Source organism: Pleurodeles waltl, chromosome 2_2 (assembly GCF_031143425.1).
Source record: "Pleurodeles waltl isolate 20211129_DDA chromosome 2_2, aPleWal1.hap1.20221129, whole genome shotgun sequence".
NCBI lineage: Eukaryota > Metazoa > Chordata > Amphibia > Caudata > Salamandridae > Pleurodeles > Pleurodeles waltl.
The window spans coordinates 233,977,325-233,999,908 of NC_090439.1; the positions used below are offsets into that span (position 1 = coordinate 233,977,325).

The following is a 22,584-nucleotide window of genomic DNA, read 5'->3' on the forward strand; positions in this document are numbered from 1 at the left end:
GTCTAACAAACAAGTCAACTTAGAAGCCTTTACTAATGTTACAGAACAGAAAATTGGCAGGAAAATGTAGCACTTGACACTATTTTGCTCTGCAGCATTATAATCTTTTCCTTAACCTTAGACTTGACAGTAATGCAACACATCTCCTATTAATTATTACCAATATCTCCACTTGCTTTTAGCAGCTGGAGGGAAGTTGTTGAAATGACTAATATTTTAGTTTTACTGTTGATTATTCTAAATCACTTTCTGAACATGGCCAAATGGACCATGTGCATTGGACAAGTGCTGAATCAAAGGTAATTTATTTTGTTGTTTTTACATAAATCCTGAATCTGGTTTTGGATTCTAGCATAAAATGTAATACGTCTATTAACCTCTGCAACTAAAATAAAAAAAAATAAAAAAAAGAAATGGTGACATTTTTTCTGGTCTCAAATCGGATAAGTTATTGGCATGCATCCATTTTCTTCAGAGGTCTTTCACAATTCTTTCTTTCAGAGAAAAGTGGTATGATGAGTCTAGGTAATTTTTTTAAAATGTGTTTAATTATGTTAGAAGGCAATGTGTGCATTTTTAATGAAAATGTAATGTGAATGTTATTACTACTTTATGTTTAAAAACATGCATTGAAATCAGAGAAGTAGTAAACCAGTGTTCGATGGCATATGTTGCTGCAGATACACATGTTTGGCACAGTCCGCTGCCTGGTGTTGGGCTCGGAGTATTACAAGTTGTTTTTCTTCGAAGAAGTCTTTTTTGGTCACGGGACCGAAGGACTCCTCCCTCTTCGGCTCCATTGCGCATGGGCGTCGACTCCATCTTAGATTGTTTTTTTCCGCTGTCGGGTTCGGACGTATTCCTTTTCGCTCCGTGTTTCGGTTCGGAAAGTTAGTCAGAATCTCGGAAGAAAGCGTCGGTATTGTTCCGTTCGGTATCGGGATAGTTAGGTACATCGACACCGATCATCGGAAGACTTTGGGGTAGCTTCGATTCCCCCATCAGGGCCTGGTCGGCCCGACCGCGTGCGACATCGAAGTCGATGGAACGGACCCCGTTCCGTTTCTGCCCAAAATGTCACAGTAAGTATCCTTATACAGATCAGCACTTGGTCTGTAACTTGTGCTTGTCCCCCGAGCACAAGGAGGATACCTGTGAAGCCTGTCGAGCCTTCCGGTCCAGAAAAACACTCCGGGACCGAAGAGCCAGGCGTCTACAAATGGCGTCCACGCCGACAAAACAACGTTTCGACGACGAAGAGGAAACATTCTCGGTTCCGGACTCAGAATCCGGAGACTCCGACGTCGAACAACAGCAACAAACTGTGAGTAAGACGTCGAAAAGTAAAACCATCGACAAAACAAAAGCCCAGGGGACGCCACTGCCAACAGGCCATGGCTCGACCCATAAAACAGGCGACCCGTCGAAGGCGCCGAAAAAGGGCACGCCCATAGCGAAGACACCCGACTCCGGTCGAGGGACCGCCATGGAGCAACCTCGGAGCCGAGAAAGCGGCTCCGAGAGACAAAAACAAGATACCGGCACCGAAAAACATCGGCACCGAGAATCCATGCCGAAAGGAACAAAAATTCTGTCGGTGCCGAAACCGAAAAAAGATTCTCTCTCGGCGCCGAAAAATACCACACCTTCATCCTACTCAGAGGAACAAGGAATAAGTGGCCAGATGCACAGATTTGGACAAGAGCTCCAAAGTGTAGAATCAGACTACACACAAAAGAGACTGTACATCCAGCAAGACACAGGGAAGATATCAACCCTTCCCCCAATAATGAGGAAAAGAAGGATCAGTCTCCTCAAGGATGACGCACAACCACAAGCCAAAGTGGTTAAAAAAGTCACGCCTCCGCCCTCTCCACTACAACAGGCATCGCCGGCACAAACACCGCCACAAATGCACTCACCAGCGCAAACTACCATAAGTCAAGATAATCAGGATCAAGACGCTTGGGACCTATACGACACCCCAGTGCCGGACAATGATCCAGATTCATACCCTACAAAGCCGTCACCGCCAGAGGACAGTACCTCATACTCACAACTGGTGGCTAGGGCTGCAGAATTCCACAATGTCCAACTGCATTCCGATCCTATTGAGGATGATTTTTTATTTAACACCCTCTCGGCTACACATAGCCAATATCAATGTCTCCCAATGCTACCGGGGATGTTACGGCACGCAAAACAAATTTTTGAAGAGCCCGTAAAATCAAGAGCCATCACCCCAAGGGTGGATAAAAAATACAAACCACCACCCACAGATCCAGTGTTTATTACTTCGCAGTTACCACCTGACTCCGTAGTAGTAGGGGCAGCTCGCAAAAGAGCAAATTCCCATACATCTGGCGACGCCCCACCTCCGGACAAAGAAAGCAGAAAATTTGATGCGGCAGGAAAAAGAGTGGCATCACAGGCAGCCAACCAGTGGCGCATCGCAAATTCTCAAGCGCTGCTGGCCAGATATGACCGCGCTCACTGGGATGAGATGCAACTTCTCGTAGACCATCTTCCCCAAGAATACCAAAAAAGGGCGCAGCAAATAGTTGAAGAGGGACAAACGATCTCAAACAATCAAATCCGCTCTTCACTGGACGCAGCAGATACTGCAGCGAGAACAGTCAACACTGCTGTCACCATAAGGAGACACGCTTGGCTCCGCACTTCAGGCTTCAAACCTGAAATCCAGCAGGCTGTCCTTAATATGCCCTTCAACGAAAAACAACTTTTTGGCCCTGAAGTGGACACAGCCATTGAAAAACTTAAAAAGGACACAGACACGGCCAAGGCCATGGGCGCACTCTACTCCCCGCAGAGCAGAGGCTCTTTTAGGAAAACTCCATTTAGAGGGGGGTTTCGTGGCCAACCCACAGACACCACCAGCCAACAAACAAGAACCACACCATATCAGGGTTCCTTCCAAAGGGGAGGTTTCAGGGGATATAGAGGGGGTCAATTCCCAAGGAGTAGGGGAAGATTCCAGACTCCAAAAACACCTCCACCTAAACAGTGACTTTCAAGTCACGCAACCCCTTCACTCAACACCAGTGGGGGGAAGACTAAGCCAATTCTACCAATCTTGGCAACAGATTACAACAGACAATTGGGTATTAGCAATAATCCAACATGGCTATTGCATAGAATTCCACAAATTCCCACCAAACATCCCTCCCAAAACACGCAAAATGTCACCACAACATTTAGAACTTTTAGGACTAGAAGTTCAAGCACTACTGCAAAAGGATGCAATAGAGTTAGTACCAGTACAACAAAAAAACACAGGAGTTTACTCCCTGTACTTTCTAATTCCAAAAAAAGACAAAACATTAAGACCAATATTAGATCTCAGGACACTAAATACCTACATCATATCGGACCATTTTCACATGGTCACAATACAAGACATCATTCCACTGCTCAAACAGCAAGATTACATGACCACATTAGACCTAAAGGATGCGTACTTTCATATACCAATACACCCTTCTCACAGAAAGTACCTACGGTTCGTATTCAAAGGAATACACTACCAATTCAAAGTGTTGCCATTCGGAATAACAACTGCACCAAGAGTGTTCACAAAATGTCTAGCAGTAGTAGCAGCACACATCAGGAGACAACAGATACATGTGTTCCCTTACCTAGACGATTGGCTAATCAAGACCAACACAGTAAAAAAATGCGCAAACGACACCACATGTGTCATACAAACCCTTCACAAACTGGGGTTTTCCATCAACTATACAAAATCACACCTAGAACCGTGTCAGACACAACAATATCTAGGAGCAACCATCAACACATCAAAAGGAATTGCCACTCCAAGTCCACAAAGAGTGCAGGCATTCCACAAGGTAATAAGTGCTATGTTTCCAAACCAAAAGATACAAGCAAAATTTGTGCTAAAACTTCTAGGCATGATGTCATCATGCATAGCCATTGTCCCAAACGCAAGACTACACATGCGACCCTTACAACAGTGTCTAGCATCACAATGGTCACAGGCACAGGGTCAACTTCAAGATCTGGTGTTGGTAGACCGCCAAACATACCTCTCGCTTCTATGGTGGAACAGCAAAAATTTAAACAAAGGGCGGACATTTCAGGACCCAGTGCCTCAATACGTTATAACAACAGATGCTTCCATGACAGGGTGGGGAGCACACCTCAATCACCACAGCATTCAAGGACAATGGGATATACACCAAACAAAATTTCATATCAATTACCTAGAACTGTTAGCAGTATTTCTAGCGTTAAAAGCCTTCCAACCCATAATAACACACAAATACATTCTTGTCAAAACAGACAACATGACAACAATGTATTATTTAAACAAACAAGGAGGAACACACTCAACACAATTGTGCCTCCTAACACAAAAAATTTGGCAGTGGGCGATTCACAACAACATTCGCCTAATAGCACAATTTATTCCAGGAATACAAAACCAACTAGCAGACAACCTTTCGCGAGACCACCAACAAGTCCACGAATGGGAAATTCACCCCCAAGTTCTGAACAAGTACTTTCAAATTTGGGGAACACCCCAGATAGATTTGTTCGCAACAAAAGAAAACTCAAAATGCCAAAACTTCGCATCCAGGTACCCACACCGCGAATCACAAGGCAATGCTCTATGGATGAGTTGGTCAGGGATATTTGCATACGCTTTTCCCCCTCTCCCTCTCCTTCCATATCTAGTAAACAAGTTGAGTCAAAACCAACTCAAACTCGTACTGATAGCACCCACATGGGCAAGACAACCTTGGTATACAACTCTACTAGACCTTTCACTAGTACCGCATGTCAAACTACCCAACAGACCAGATCTGTTAACACAACACAAACAACAGATCAGGCATCCAAACCCAGCATCATTGAATCTGGCAATTTGGCTCCTGAAATCCTAGAATTCGGACACTTAGACCTCACACAAGAATGCATGGAGGTCATAAAACAAGCTAGAAAATCTTCCACTAGACACTGCTATGCATCTAAGTGGAAAAGATTTGTTTACTACTGCCATGCCAATCAAATACAACCATTACATGCCTCTACGAAAGACATAGTAGGATACTTACTACATTTGCAAAAAGCAAATCTCGCTTTTTCATCTATAAAAATACACCTCGCAGCAATATCTGCTTACCTACAAACTACTCATTCATCGTCTCTATTTAGAATACCAGTTATTAAAGCATTCATGGAAGGGCTAAAAAGAATTATACCACCAAGAACACCACCAGTTCCTTCATGGAATCTTAACATCGTCTTAACAAGACTCATGGGTCCACCTTTCGAACCCATGCATTCCTGTGAAATGCAATATCTAACCTGGAAAGTCGCATTTCTCATTGCAATCACATCCCTCAGAAGAGTAAGTGAAATACAGGCATTTACCATACAAGAACCATTTATTCAAATACACAACAATAAAATAGTTCTAAGAACAAATCCAAAATTTCTGCCAAAAGTAATCTCACCATTCCATTTAAATCAAACAGTAGAATTGCCAGTGTTCTTCCCACAACCAAATTCCGTGGCTGAAAGGGCACTACATACATTAGACATCAAAAGAGCACTAATGTACTACATTGACAGAACAAAGCTAATCAGGAAAACAAAACAACTGTTCATTGCTTTTCAAAAACCACACATAGGAAATCCAATCTCTAAACAAGGCATTGCTAGATGGATAGTCAGATGTATTCAAACATGCTATCTTAAAGCCAAAAGAGAATTGCCTATTACACCAAAGGCACACTCAACCAGAAAGAAAGGTGCTACAATGGCCTTTCTAGGAAACATTCCTATGAGCGAAATATGTAAGGCTGCAACCTGGTCTACGCCTCATACGTTTACTAAACACTACTGTGTAGACGTACTAAATGCACAACAAGCTACAGTGGGCCAAGCTGTACTAAGAACATTATTCCAAACTACTTCAACTCCTACAGGCTAAACCACCGCTTTTAGGGGAGGTAACTGCTTTATAGTCTGTGCCAAACATGTGTATCTGCAGCAAAATATGCCATCGAACTGAAAATGTCACTTACCCAGTGTACATCTGTTCGTGGCATTAGTCGCTGCAGATTCACATGTACCCTCCCACCTCCCCGGGAAGCCTGTAGCCGTTTAGAAGTAGATCATAAATCTTAAACTTCTGTACATTTGTAAATAATTATTATAAACTCTTAACGTACATACATATTCACTCCATTGCATGGGCACTATTTATAGCAAACAACTCCATCCTCACCCTCTGCGGGGAAAACAATCTAAGATGGAGTCGACGCCCATGCGCAATGGAGCCGAAGAGGGAGGAGTCCTTCGGTCCCGTGACCAAAAAAGACTTCTTCGAAGAAAAACAACTTGTAATACTCCGAGCCCAACACCAGGCAGCGGACTGTGCCAAACATGTGAATCTGCAGCGATAATGCCACGAACAGATGTACACTGGGTAAGTGACATTTTCATTTCTTGTATTCCTCTCTATAGACTTTCCAGAATCTGCCAAATTAACATTGTTCACCATAAGTGTTTGGCAAGAAATATTCTCACTACCTGGCGTGGTTAATAAAGCTATGCAGTCACTAATTAAGCAGCGTGCAAAAGGGGATGTACTGACATGCTTGACAGCATATCTAAAATGGGAAAAGGTATTTATGGTTTGCATATTTGTTTTACAAATACAATGTGTGTGTTTTTTGCCATATACCGACATTTCAGTCACCAGAGGTTTTTTTATTAATAGCATTCAGGGCTATCGGGCATTCACCACAATGTTTACCCCTCCTACTATGTACAAAAGTGAACAACCACATTTTCTTTTAAATGATTTCTTGAGTGATATGGTTGTGTTATAGTTACTTCAATCTCTTGCCTCAGTTGGCACTGTGTAAATCTGCATTTTTATCACTGGGGAAGAGGAGAGTATACATGACAGAGAAAAAGTGGGTACAGCTATGGATCCCTAAAGCTTTTGAATACAACTCTCCCCTGAATTTCCCATTAATATTCATTTGACTACTGCCCTTCTGCTTTAGAAGGCCCAAATAAAAAGTATAATGTCAGAAGGAGATCTTACCAAGAATAATAAAGCTATCAACTTAAAAACTACTTATCGGTAAATCTCACCCACAAGTCAAGGGGCATTTTGAAAGCTGCAACTCTGCTTGTGCTTACTGGGTGTAGCAGTTGAAAGAAAAAATGGGGTGCATTATGTTTGTAGCATAGATTCACATGCTCTCTATACTCCTGCCATCTTATGTTTGGCATGACGTTTGCAAGTTGTTTTTCTTTGAAGAAGTGTTTTGGGTCACAAGGTATAGTGAGTCCTCCCTTAGTTGTTGAAGCACGTTGGCATTGAATCCACGTTAGAATGTTTTTTCTGCCATCTCTTTTGAAAGTGTACTGATGGAGCTCCATGTTCAGCGACTTGAAGTGCTTTCTTTCGGACACAGTGGGTCATATTTTGGCTCTGGTGTCAATGGAAAAGGTTGGCACAATGATCTTTAACTTTGCTTAACGCCCAGCCGCTAGGGCCTCTGCATCGCCCGAGGGCTCAGTGTTCTTCACTTTGAAGACTTCCTTGTAAAGAAAACCTAAGCAGGGATGAAAAGGATACCTTTCCAATACTGTCCCCAGTGCCAATCGACATTCCCCTGGATGGACCATCACCAGGTGTGCAGTCTCTGCTTCTCCCCTAACCATGATGACACCACGTGTGAGACCTGTCTCACCATCCATTTGAACAAAACTCTTCGGTACTGACACGAATGTAGATAGGCACTTCAGAAGATGTAGAGACAAGAGTCCAACCACACCCCTGACATCTTCGGTGAACACAGTGCTGAGGAAGAACCCAGCCCCTTGGAGGCACAGCCACTCCAGTCGTCCAGAAGCAGCCTTCTCCTCCGACTCAGAGTCTCAAGAGAAAGAAGAACAGGCCTTGGGGCTCTCAGAGCTGCAAAGGAAGGCTCCAGCCAAGAGTATGGTTGGAACCAACACTCAAATCAGGCCAGCAGAGCACTGCCCCTGAGCAAGTCAGGCATTTAGCCCTTTGCCCAGGCCACCACCACCCTTGTTTCTCAGCCAACAGAGCCCAAACTGACCCCCCCAATCCTCCTCCTCCCACCACCCCCACCCCCCTCCTGGCACCAATCTAGCTTCCCTACTGAGCCCTAATATGTTACACAAGCCTCTGGTTCTTCGAAGTCGAAAGGCTCCTGGAAGCCAGCAACAAAGCCCACATCGAAACAGAGACCAATGCCAGCAAACAAAACCATTCTCAATGTCTCCTTTAACTCTAAGAGTTCAGCCAGCACCGAAAGACACTGTTTGAGGCATGTGTGGCTGACGATACACAAGCTGTTTTTACTCCTGCCAACTAGTGTTGGGCCCAAATGTGTGCCACTTGTTTTTCTTTCAAGAAGTCTTTGAGTCATGGGTACTGTGACTCCTCCTCTGGGTGATAATGCCAATGGTCATCGACTCCATTTTTAGATTGCTTTCTTTCTGACGTCTGATTTGGACATGTGCTCTGGGTTCACACCGTTGCAGTCCTCTTTTTGGTTCACATGGTTCCTTCCCTCCATAGATATTGTACTTCAATCGCATCTCCCTTACTTTGTGTTACAGGCTGATGTTTGATTGCTTCGCTTGAGGGTCCTACTTCCGTGTCTGTCCCTTCAGTCCTCCATGCCTCGACGTTGATGGAACGGATGTCATTCCAATATTGTCTTCGTTGCAACGTGAAATATCCTCAGTCTGATCTCCATCAGGTCTGCAGCCTGTGTCACTTGAACACAAGGAGGCCGCCTATGACTCTTACCGCTCCATCTGCTCCAAGAAAACTCTTAAGGACCGTCCTGTTTGTTGACTCGAGATGTTGCGCAGGGACAGTGACTACTCCCTGGGCCTCTTTGCCCCCCACAGCTTTGAAAGAGAGCATCTTTCACAACAGTCGGCTGCATATGAAGAGGCTTTTTTGCTTGAAGAAAGTTCTGGCTCTGACCTGGAAATCAAGGACCTTCACCTAACTCAACGGTCTGTGTGTATGGCATGCCTTCAGCCCAAGAAGCCATCCACCAAAGTGCACTCAACCACTCTGAAGCACCAGAGACAGCCTTTAGGACCACCACTGCCTTTGGTCCATGGTTGGCACCGAAAAACCACTTTGGACGCACCAATCAGCTCTGGCTCGTTGCCATTGAAGGCTTCAAAACCGACTGCTTTGACGCTGGCTACTCTGACACCAGCAACAAACTGACCCTTGCACAGACCACATTAGCCTCAGCACCAATAGAACCCAGTTCCAGCAAAACAATGCAAGAAAGCAGATCAGGCTACCAGCCCCTTACCGCATGCACAACCATCCTCTCAACCTGTTCCTCAGCCTTCGCACCCCTGCCTGCGTCTCCAGGGAACCCTCTCTACATCGCACCTCAAGAGACTCCAGACTGTGACACAGAGAGAGGAGGGGTGACACGTTTGACACTTCCCCGCAGGGTGACTCATGGGACTCTTATGGTGTATTCCCACCAGGAGACACAGACCCAAACCTTTATCCTGCCTGCCCCTCCCCTCCGGATGATTCTACATCCTAGAAGGAACTTATTGTTACGGCCGCCTCCTTCCATAAAGTGGATCTCCACCCTGAGCACTTGGAGGAGCACTTTCCCTTTGAGACCCTCCTCTCCACTCAGTACCTTCCTATGCACATGTGCATGCTGCATCACACTTCTGATATTTTTTTAAAGACCCTGTCCGAGCTAGGGTTATAACACCTAGGGTAGATAAAAAATGTAGACCCTGTCATTCTGACCTCATCTATATTTGCTGTCAGCTCTCACCCAAATTTCTGGTGGTCATTATTGCCCATAAGTGAGCCACCTCCCAGGCTAGCAGGGTTCACCACCACCAAAAACCGAAGTCAGACACACAGATTCAGCAGGAAAAAGTGTGGCCACGCAGTCGGCCAAACACTGGCATATAGCTAATTCTGTCAGCCTTGTAGCAAGTTATGGTAGCTCCTAGAGTACCTCCCAGAGAAGCGTAGGGAAAGGAGACGAGAGAGTTTCTGAGGGCAAGCCGATATCTAACACTTAAACTCGCTGTGCCCTAGATGCAGAAGACACCTCTGCCAGAGCTAAAATTCCAGTGTGCTGCTGTCCAGACAATCTTGACTCTGTATCTCTGGCTTCAAGTCGAAAGTTAAGCAGAAGCTGATGAACATGCCCTTTGATGATCAAAAGTGGACCAAACCTTAGAGAAGATAAAACAAAAATACAGAAACAACCAAAGCGATGGAGGCGCTTCAAACATGCTCTTCCCGCGGCTCCTGTGACTGCACCCCTTACCGTGGAGGCTCAAGGACCCATCCCATGAAATCTCCTCCACATGCTCTCTGTGCACTCAGGGCCAGCAACCCTACTTTAGAGATTATTTTACAGGGTCATACAGGGGCAACAATTCTGGAAGCAGAGGCAAGGTAGCTGTCCAAAAGAAGTGACAACCGTGAACAAATCCTGACTTGCCCATTAATTCCCCCGGCCACAACAGTACTGGTCGGGGACACCCTTGAGGCTTCTTTCTCACAAAGCAAACCGTCACCCCAGACCAGTATGTGTTTGATATTTTCCAACATGATTGTCTGGAGCTCACTTCCGCACCTCCCTCCATTCCACCTCGCAAATAGAGACTCTCACCAGAACACCAAAGGCTACTCAAGGAGGCGATCAGAATTCTCCTCCTCAAAGGGGCTATTGAACCCATCCCTCACCATCAGCAAGGCACAGGAGTGTACTCCTCACTGTACTGCCTGATACCCAAAAAAGGTGAGTCCTTGAGGCCTATTCTGGACCTCAGGCACCTAATTGAACACATCCTGTTAGAGCACTTCGATGTGGTTAACTTTCAGGATGTCATTCTGCTTCTCCAGCAAGGTGACTTTATGGGCGCGCTCGACCTGAAGGATGCATATTTTTACATACCAAAACATCCAGACCGTCATTACCGGTAACTGAGGTTTGAGGTCAATGGAAGGCATTACCAATTCAAAGTGCTCCACTTTGGGAGTTACTGCTGTGCCTCAGAGGTTTACCAAGTGCATTGAGGTGGTGATTGCACACCTGTGCAGACAGGTAGTCCAACTTTTCTCATATCTGGACGACTGGCTGGTTAAAAATGCCACCTGCCAGCAATGTTTCAAGAACACACAGATCACAATAGACCACCTTCATATCTAAGGGTTTACCATCAACGTCCAAAATCCCACCTCCAACCCATTTAGTTCCAACCGTACCTAGGGGCTATTCTTAACTCTGAGATAGGCATAACCTATCCAAGCTCTGCCGGGATTCAGTCCTTTCAGACACTCCCCAACCAAATCATTTCACAGTGAGAACAGTCATGCGCTTACTTGGCATGATGGCCTCCTGCATTGCCACAGTACCTCATGCCAGGCTTCACATTCATCTTTTGTAAGCTAGTTTATCGCAACATTGCTTTTAGACGGAGAGTCATTGGGACTATCTAGTGTTGATTGGCCTCTGCACTTGTCGCGCTCCGAAGTAGTGGAACACCAACAGTTGGTTGCAAGGGCAGCCTGTCCTCGACCAGGTCCTCCGAGGATTGTTAAAGCTGACATTTCTTACCGGTTGGGACGCACACTTAGAAGATCTGACTGTCCAAGTTATGTGGGAAGCCAAGCATCAGGGCCTCCACATCATCTACCTCGGACATCTGTCTATTTCAGCAACGTTGAAGGTTTTCTTACCTCACCTGATAGGCAAGGTTGTTCTTGTCTGAACAGGTAATATGACAGCCATGTATTACCTTCAGAAGCAAGGGGGAGACACGCTCTCCACAACCTTCTCAGCTGTCTCAGAGCATTTGGCGTTGTTGGGCTGTCTGACCCAAACTCTATTTGCTAGAGGAGTAAATTCCAGCAGTGGGCAACAATTTTGTTGACCTCAGCAGGATGTGGCAACAAGTCCACTAGTGGGAACTCCACCCGTAAGTCTGCTTCTACTACTTTCACAGATGGAGTTTCCCACACATTCAACATGTTAGCAAGATCAGAAAATGCCAAATGCCTAAACTTCAACTCCAGGTTCCCAAAGTCCTGCAGCAATTAACTATAGATGAACTGAATATTTACCTAGGCTTTTCCTCCTCTCCATCTTTTTTCCTTTGTGGTTTAGAGGCTTCGGCAGAGTCCCTCATGCTCATCCTGGTGAGTCCCTCATGCTCATCCTGGTGAGACCCACATGGGCCTACCAGCCCTGATTCACCACTTTGCTCAAACTGTCTCTGGCCTGATTCACCTCTTTGCTCTAACTCTCCCTGGTTCCACATGAGAACATTGTCGCCTGATCCTAATTGCTCCCAGGTGGCCCAGACAACACTGGTTTACGGAACTTCTCCTGATGTCTGAAAGCAAACCCACTCACCTCCCGCAACTACCAAGAAGATTAACAAGGGCCACATTCTCCATTCAGACCCAACATCTCTCCACTTGTGTGCATGACTCCTGAGCTCAGTGAATTCAATGACCTAAGCATTCCTCAGGACTGCAAAGATATCCTGTCTAGGGCAAGAGCTAAATTAACTAACAAAACGTAAAGATTAAAATGGAAGAGATTCTGTTTGTGGTGTCTAAATTGCATCATTTTAAAGCTTCAACTGAACAGATACTACTGTATCTCCTATCTCCAGCTAAATGTGGATTGGTGCATTCTTTGGTCAATGTCCATCTAGCAGCAATATCAGTATATAGATGGTCATCGCATTCTCCTTCCCTTTGCTCTGAAAGAATAATTAAACAATTCATGAAAGGATTATTCAGAGCTTTCCCTCTGGTCAGAGCTCCACCTCTGGAATGGCGACTCCAACACAGTACTCTCACAGCTCAATGAAACCACCAATTGAGCCTTTTCACAAAACAGAATTAAACATTTTCACTTGGGAAGTAGCATTATTAGTGCTCAGCTTTGCAAAAAGATTTAGTAAGATACAAGATTTCACTACACTGGAACCATTCATATAATTCACCAATGACTACTTTCTCTTAAGAACAAATCCTCAATTAATTCCCAAAGCACCATGAATGAATCAATCATTCTCCACACTTTCTTCCCCAATCCAGTCACCCCAGCAGAGTAATCGCTTCACACTCTGGGTGTAAAAAGATCCCTTAAATTCTATTTACATCGTACTAAAAACATACGCAAATCGGGCCAACTATTCATATTATATAGTCAAGCGCATCAAGGATATGCAGATACTAAAGCCACGATCACAAGATGGATTCCCACTGCAGTCTAGTTTTGTCATTCAAAGGTGGGTAAACCACATACAGCTAAAATCAGAGCACACTCAACAAGGGCAGTATCCACCTCAGCAGCTCTGTTTGCATTTGTACCTTTGGAGAAAGTTTGACATGTGGAAACATGGAAAAATAACATCACGTTCACACAGCATCACTGCCTGCAATTAGCGCTCCAAGAAGATGCAGGGGGTACTGTGACATTTGTTCCAATTAAGTGACCCTCTATTTATAGGGATTTTTGTTTACTGCTAGTTAACTCTGTTTATTTGTTACATGCTACTATTGCTATGACTCATTCTAATTCTAGTAAGTTATGGATAGATAACATAATTATATGAGATTGTTTTTTATTACCCACCATCCACACATGGTATTTATATTGCTTCAAAGCGTACTTATGGAAACTGCTTGCTAGACTGATTCAAGCATGTGAATCAATGAAAAATCTAACATTGTATAAGAAAATGAGTTCCCTCCCTATAACTGCACTTATCCAGTATTGGTATCCTTCATAGACTCACATGCAATCCACCCTCCTCCCCTAAGAGGCTCCCCTTGTAACTTATATACAAATGATTACACTTGTGCTCGAAAACATGAGGGAAACAGCCTCTCTGGGGAGTATTGTAGAAGGTGCTGTCACCTGATTGGTCATAGCTCAAGTTTGGTCTTTTTTTAGAAAGGACATTGACATGTTATTTAAGCGACTGTTCATTGCCATTGAGGCCAGTGGTAATGATTGTACAAAAGTCATTCTTTTTGGCATGGTTACACCCACATTTTGCCTGTGTACCAGTGTGCATAGATTGTTCTCACTGGGATCCTGCTAACCAGGAGCCCAGTGATTGCGCTCTCTCCTCTAAATTCGGTTGCTTTGGTAGCCTTTTCCCCCACCAATTGTACCACTGTAAGTACATAGTATATGGTACTTGGGTACCCAGGGCATTGGTACATAAGGGGTCCCCCATGGGCTGTAGCATGTATTATGCCACCCATGGGAGCCCATGCAAACTACGTCTACAGGCTGACCATTGAAGCCTACTTGAAAAGATGCATGCACCCTTTCACTGCTGGTCACTGCACCAAGTCACTGTATGTCACCCCTAAGGTAGGCCCTCATAGTCCAGGGGCACAATGCAGGTTCCTGTGTGTGAGGGCAGCCCTGCATGAGAAGAGGTGCCCCTACGAACTCCATTTCCAGTGTGTGGGGCAGCCATTTTCCTTGTATACTGGCCACGTGTGGTCCAGCTACATAATGGTAACTCCAAACCTAGGCATGTTCGGTATCAAACATGTCTGAATCATACCCCAGTACTAATGCCAGTATTGGTGGCATGATTCCTTGCAGTCTGGGAGCCCCTCCACCATTGCCCCTATCAGTCCTTCAGGGTTTGAGGGAAGCCGACCTGCTGCACCCCCCTCAGACAGGTTTCTGCCCTCTTGCTGCTTGACCAACTGCAGCAGGGAAAGGCAGAACAAATTATTTCTTTTGGGAGAGGAATGTAACACTCTCTCCCTTGGAAATAGGTTTTACAAGGCTGGGGAGGGGTAGCCTCCCCACGCCACTGGCTTGCTTTGAAAGGCTCATTTGGTGCCCTCCTTGCATAATCCGGTTTGCACCAGCCTAGGGCCACTAAGTCCCTGTTCTGGCCTGAAAGCACACAAAGGAAAGGGGAGTGACCACTCGCCTATCCATCACCACCCGAGAGGTGGTGCCCAGAGCTCCTCCAGGTGGCCACTTGATCCTGCACCTTAAAAAAACCAAGATGTGCAGAGGCCCTTGGGAGTATCGGGTTGTCAAGGACAGGTGACTGATGTCAGTGACCCCCTCTGATAGGTGGTCATCTTGCAGAGTGACCAAGCCCCCTGTTAGAACTATTTAGGGACTCCCTTGCAGTTGGGTCCCCAGATTCGGCCTGGAGGATTCCACCAGGACTCCTCTGCATCAACCTCTTCGGCTCCTGGGCGCCGGACCTGCTGCTGGACTTCACACATATCAAACAAGTCTGCAACTCCTGAGATGACCTCGCCTTGCAACATTGTTTTTTCGGCTCCTTCCAGTAATTGCAACATTTCCACAGCTGTGCATCCTCTGGGGTCAGCAAGACTTCAGCTGCACCGAAGAAGCAAGAAGGAATCTCCCTTGGAGTGAAGGAGTCAGTCCCCGGCATCAACAGGCACTGAGGCAGCGAGGACAGGCTGCTGGAATCGTCAACCATCTGGCTTTAGTAGGAATCTCCTACACAGGTGGTGGGTCTGAGTGGTCTCATTGGTCCTCTCTATCTGCTGTCCAACTTGGGAACAGTGAGCCCTTGCCTCTCCTTGCAGGACAGTATCCCTGTGCACCACGACTCTTGCAGCAGCCAAGACTTGTTGACTCCTGCTCCAAAGAATCTTCAGGCTTCAAGTAGCCCTGTCCTCCAGCACTTAATCCTTGCAAGGACAGTCTCTCCTCTGCTGCTCCAGCAACGTGGGACTCCTCTCCAGTTGTGCTGACTGGGCCTTACTGCAACTTACTGTGCCTGCTGCCAATGGGTTGCCTGTGGGTCCTGCGAATGCTTCTGCTGACTCTCCCAACTGCTGATGGTCAGCCCAGACTCCCCTCCAAGGGTCAAGTCCCCTGGACCTTGCTGGTTCTCTTCTTCTCTGCAAATCCTCCTCTGCTCAGATTTGCAGTTTGCTGGGGCTTGTTGGTGGTCCTCCTGACTGTCTGCGACCAAAGTGGGACATCATCTGCACGGCTCCAAGGACCACCCTGCAGCTTAACAGCTGATCTTCATCTTCCCTCGTCGAACCAAATCTTTAGCCACTGAAGGGCGGGTAATTGCTCCTGCTCCACCTGGACCCTCCTGCATGGACTGGACTCTGTCCCCTTCTCTTGCAGGTCCTCTTCTGGAATCCACTGTTGGGTTCCACCGGACTGTTCCTGTTTTTGCAATCTTCCTTCTCCATGTCCCCTTGTTAGTCCTTTGGAAGACCAGGTAACTTACCTTTTCTCTCCTAGTCGCTGGGGGTCACCTAGATACTCACCTCTTAGGGTCCCGAGTTCTCCCAGCTCCCTTCTAACTATTCCACATCCTTGGGTGGGGACATAACTTTGCATTCCACTATTTTAGTACATTATTTGCCGCCCCTGCCCCCCCCCCCCCCCCCCTTCCCCCCACCCCCCCAATAGGGCCCTAGCTATTTTCTACTATTTCTTGCCAATGCTTGTTGTTTTTCAATGCTAAATCCTAATACTTACTGTGTGTATAACTCATCTGTACATACCTCCAGTTGGGGAACTGCCTCAGTGTTACTGTGTAAAAAAAAACAAAAAACAAAAAAAACTTTTTTTTTGCGACACTGTGTGGTTCCTCACATGTGAGATAAGTTGCTGTGTGACTGCTGTGGTATGCAAGTGCTTTACTCTCCTAGATATGTCTTGGCTGCTCACCACAGCTATCACTAGAGCGCCCTGGCTTCTTAGACACTGTCTCTCACTAATATAGGTTGCCTGGACCTGGTATAATGTGCAAACCCCATAGGTGTCCACCACACACCAGGCCAGCTTGATACATACTGCTATGTTAATATTCGACGACTGGGAATGATTCAAGCATGTGAATCTATGAAAGATACCAATACTGGATAACTGCAGTTACAGGTAGCTCATTTTTGTCATCCTGCTAACCCTCAGACCCCTCAATCAATATGTTCACTCAGATAACTTCCTCATTGTGACACTTTATGTAACACCTCTGCTCCAGAAAGTTGATTACATGACAGCATTAGATCCCAAGGATGCCTACTTTCACAACCCAACCCTTCCCACCCACTGACGCTACCTGCGTTTCATGGTAAATGGGCATCATTATAATTTCAAAATACTTTGCTTATGCATCACCACTGCTTTAAAGGGTCTTGATCGAGTGCCTTGTAGTGGTCACCGCCCACTTAAGAAAAGAAGGCATCCACGTTTTTCCCTATCTAAACAACTGACTGTTCAAGAGTGCAGGCAGGTGTTTACAGCCCCCACAGATCCAATCCTAGAGGCAGTATTTAACTCTGTTACTGGCAAAGCCTACCCAAGTCCATAAAGGGTCGCAGATGTTGGCCTGCTTGTACCTATTTTTCAACCTCCACATCAGCTCACAGTCAGGAGGACTGTAATGTGCCTACTTGGCATGATGGCCTCAGGCATTTTAATCCTTCTCCTAGCCCCGCTATACATGCATCCATTGCAATAGTGCCTTTCTGCACAATGATCACAGTATCAGATGAAGGATATGGTATTGGTAAAGGTCAACGTCCATCTCGCTCTACATTGGTGAAACAGTATTAACTTGTTGCAGTCCAGAATTTCTTAGACCCACCATTCTGCAAGTCACCATCACCACAGATGTCTATAAAGCGGGGCGAGGAGGTCATCTCAATTAAGCCACATTGCAGGACCCCCAACCAAAAGCAGGGCCATCATGTCAGCTACATTGAGCTTCTGGCAGTAAGCCTCACCCTGAAGGCTTCCCTGCCGTTTATCCCAGGCAAGCTAATTATGGTTAGGACAGACAACATGACTGCCATTTACTAATTACAAAGTAGGGGGGCACTCCCTCTCCCTTTTCCTGCTAGCTCGAGCAGCCTGTCATTAGGTGCTCTACCACCACATTCACCTGATATCAGAGTACCTCCTAGGGGTGGACATTGACCTTGCGGACCTGCTTAGCTGGATGCATCAAGGCCAGGAGTGAAACTCCACCTGTAAGTCACGCACCAGCACTCTGGACGCAGATCTCTTTGCCACCCAAATAACTAAAACATACTCACACTTCACATCCAGATACCCACTGTCCATGGGAAGTGTACTATGGGTCAACTGTTCAGGGATCTGTGCTATTACTTTTCTGCCTCTCCCACTACTTCCATTGGTAGTGTGGAAGATTTGGCAAATGTCACAGACCCTCATCTTAGTAGCCCACACTTGGCCAGGCACTCTTGGTGCTCTGCCCTGATCGAGATGTCAATCAGACCCACATGAGAAACTTTGCTACAGGCCAGACCTTCTCACCAGGAACGAAGGTCAGAATAGGCACCCAGGTTCCAAGAAACTAAATCTAGCAATCTGGCACCTGAGGTCTCAGAATTTGGTTACCTGTGTTTCCCTCAGGAATGCATAGACATCCTGCTGGAGTCCCGCAGATCTATCATGCTTGCATGCTATGCAGCAAAGTGGAAAAAGATTTGTCCCCTACTACATCGCTAGCAAATTAGCCCTTGCTAAAGCCTGCAGTCTCAAGATAATATTTGCTACTTGCCCCATCTTCAAAAGTCATTCCTAGCCTATACATCCATACAGCTCCTTCTAGCAGCCATAGCCACATGCATGCAAAATAGGGAACATTCCTCCGTCTTTTGCATACTTGTAATCAAGGTATTCATTGAAGACCTTAAAAAGGGTAATTATTCCCAGGATCCTCCAGCACCAGTGTGTGTTAATATTACCCTTACTACTTAAGGGTCACCCACTTGAGCACCTATGCTCTTCCTCCTCCATCCTCTCCTGGAAGGTAGCCTTCCTGGTTGCAATAATTTCTTAGGGACACATTGAGTTGCAAGCCCAGTGTAGGAAGCTGGCTCTGTATACTAGGGCTGCTCTCTGGGGAGTAACCTTCTGCTAATTAAAGCAACGGGCTGGTCAAGGCTGTCATCAGTGGTTTGGGAAAGGACTGCTCCTATCCCATGTTCGGAGGCATATGTCTGCACAATGAACTGCCTAGAATAATCAGGAGCTTTGAGTACTGGTGCTGAGCACATTGCCTCCTTCAGGGTGTCAAAGGCCCTTTGACAGGCAAGAGTCCAGTTTACCTTTTTGGGCATCTTCTTGGAGGTCAGTTCTGTGAGGGGATTCACAATGGACCCATACCCTTCAAAAACCTCCTGTAATATCCTTACAAGTCAAGGAGTGCCCTGACTTGAGTCTGGGGTTTTGGAGCTTCCCAGTTCAGAATTGTATGGATCTTGGGGCTTGTAAGTGTTGCACTTTGCCTCCACCTACAAGGTGACCTAAGGAAAAAACTGTGCCCTGCCCTATTTGGCACTTTGATCCTTTAATAGTGAGTCCTGCTGACTGCAAGGCCCGGGAAACGTTCCCCAGGTGGATCAGGTGATCCTGCCAGGTGGAGCTAAAGACAGCAATATCATCTAGATATGCTGCACTAAAGAACTCCAAGCCAGCAAGGACTTGATTTACCAACCTTTGGAAGGTGGGAGGGGCATTCTTTAAGCCAAAGGGCATAACAGTTAATTGATAAACCCAATCGGGTGAAGAGAATGCAGTCTTTTATTTTACTCTAGGTGCCTTCCTGATTTGCCAGTACCCTGTAGTTAAGTCAAAGGTACTTAAGAATTTAGCTGCACCTTTTTAGTCAATTAGTTCATCTGCACTGGGTATAGAGTGTGTATCTGTCTTAGTGACAGACTTGAGCCCTCTTTAGTCCACAGAGAACCTAATTTCTCTCTTGGCATCTTTGGTATGAGGTCTGGGGACCAAGGCCACCTGGCTAGCCCAGGGACTGTCAGAGTGCTCAATTAACCCTAACTCCAACATCTTGTGGACTTCCACTTTGATGCTGTCTTTGACTTGGTCAGACTGTCTGTATATTTTGGTTTTGATTTTGACAAACTGTCTCCTGTTTCCACTTCATGGGTAAACAGGTGTGTCTGTTCAGGGGTCAAAGAGAAGAGCTCAGCATACATCAGTAGGACTGGCCTGAAGTCAGCTTGCTGCTGGGCAGAGAGGGTGTCTGAATAGACACCTCCATCTATTGACCCATCCTTAGGGTCAGTTGAGAGAAGGTCAGGGAAAGGTTCACTCTCTGCTTCCTGATCCTCATCAGTAGCCATCAGCATGGTTATGTCGCCCTATCATTTTAGAGTTTCAGGCGATTAACATGGATCACCCTCTTGGGTGTCCTGCTAGTGCCTAGGTCCACCAAGTAGGTGACTGGACTCTTCTTTTCTAGGATTGGGTAAGGGCCACTCCATCTGTCCTGAAGTTCCCTGGGAGCCAAAGGCTCTAGAACCCAAACTCTCTGCCCTGACTGGAATTCTACTAGTGCAGCCTTTTGGTCATACCACAACTTCGGGAGGTGTTGGCTGGCCTCAAGGTTTTTCGATGCCTTTTCCATGTGCTCAGCCATCCTAGAGGGGAGGCCAAGCACATAGTTCACCATATCTTGTTTAGGCTCATGAAGAGGTATCTCCAGCCTTCTTTTACATATGCTAGTGGTCCTCTTACAGGGTGGCCAAACAGAAGTTCAAAGGGTGAAACCCTACTCTTTTCTGAGGCACCTCTCTGTAAGCGAAAAGCAGGCATAACAGGAGGACATCCCATCTCTTTTTGAGTTTTTCAGGGAGCCCCAAGATCATGCCCTTCAATGTCTTGTTGAATCTCTCAACAAGTCCATTGGTTTGTGGATGGTATGGTGTGGTGAATTTATAAGTGACCCCACACTCCTACCACATGTGTTTCAGGTAAGCATGAAGTTTGTACCTATGCCAGAAACCACCTACTTAGGAAACCCAACTCTGGTAAAAGAAATACCAGTCAGGGCCTTGGCTTCTGCAGGAGCTGTTGTAGACCTAAGGGGAATTGCTTCAGGGTATCTGGTAGCATGATCCCCTACTACCAGTATGTACCGGTTCCCTGAGGCAGTGGGTGGCTCAAGTGGGCCCACAATGTCCACACCAACCCATTCAAAGGGAACCCCCACCACAGGAAGTGGAATGAGGGGGGCCTTTGGGTGGCCACCTGTCTTGCCACTGTCTTTACAGGTGACACAGGATCTACAAAACTCCTTTACTTTCTGGTACATATTGGGCCAATATAAATGGTTGATAAGCCTTCTCCATGTTTTTCTTTGTCCCAAATGCCCAGCTAGGGGGATGTCATGGGCAAAACGTAGGATAAACTCTCAAAACTCCTGAGAAGCTACCATTCTCCTGGTTGCACCAGGTTTGGGGTCTCTGGCCTCAGTGTAAAGGAGTCTATCTTCGCAAAAGACCCTGTGGGAGCCACTGACATCTCCCTTCTCCTATGCAGCAGCTTGCTGCTGTAGGAGGCTGGCCTGGCTTATAGTGGGTACCCTGTGGTACTTACACCCTGTGCCAGGTCCAGTTATCCCTTATTAGTAGAATACAGGTGTTTCTAGCAGCTTAGGCTGATAGAAGGTAGCTATGGAAAAGCAGCTTAGGCTGAACTAGGAGACATGCAAAGCTCCTACTATACCACTTATATCATATGCTCAAAATCATAAGAAAACACAATACTCAGAGTTACTAAAAATAAAGGTACTTTATTTTTATAACAATAGGCCACAAGTATCTCAGTGAGTACCCTCAGTAAGAAGGTAAGTAATATACACAAGTTATATGTACACAAACCCAAAACAGGTAAGAAAAGTAATGCAAAAAGTGTAGAATTACAATAGGATGCATTAGGTGAGCATAGGTCTAGGGGCAACACAAACCATATACTCCAAAAGTGGAATGCAAATCACGAATGGACCCCAGACGTATGGGAGCTTGTAGAGGGTCGCTGGGACTGTAAGAAAACAGGGTGTCCAAGATACCCCACCCCAAGACCCTGAAAAGTAGGAGTAAAGTACACCTAGTACCCAAAAAGAACACAATGGTCGTGATAGGGGGATTCTGCAAGAACCACAAACACCAACAAAGCACTGAAGACAGATTCCTGGACCTGAGGACCTGCAAGGCAAGGGGACCAAGTCCAATAGTCGCGATAGTGTCCAGGGGAGGCAGGAGCCCAGGAAACCCCGGATGAAGGTGCGAGGAAGCTGCCTCCAGGAACTTTTCCTTTGGATGGAAGATGTCCCACATCGCGATGAAGGTTGCAGTAGTGTTCCCACGCAGAAATACCACAAACAAGTCTTGCTAGCTGCAAGGGTTGTGGTAGAGGTTTTTGGGTGCTACCGGGGACCAGGAAGGACCAGGATGTCGCCCCTTGGAGGAGGAGACAGAGGGGCTGCCCAGCAACTCAGAGAGCCCCCACAGAAGCAGGCAGCACCCATAGAAGTACCCAAACGCACTTAGAAGATTTGTGAACCGGAGCTGGCTCAGAGTCACAAAGGAGGGTCCCACGACGCCAGAGGCCAACTCAGAAGGTTGAGCACTGCAGGACGGAGTGCTGGGGACACAGGCTAGGCTGTGCACGAAGGAAATCCTGGAAAAGTGCA

The 22,584-nt window shown here is 46.2% G+C and overlaps 1 protein-coding gene across 1 annotated transcript in view; it reads left to right on the forward strand.

Moving 5' to 3' along the window:
* Window positions 1-22,584, forward strand: part of ICE1 (interactor of little elongation complex ELL subunit 1) — a 372,154-nt gene that overhangs the window by 199,714 nt on the left and 149,856 nt on the right. The window contains exon 15 of the mRNA XM_069219700.1: window positions 6,517-6,677. Within this exon, the coding sequence (XP_069075801.1) occupies window positions 6,517-6,677 (161 nt within the window). The remainder of the gene's footprint in view (window positions 1-6,516; window positions 6,678-22,584) is intronic.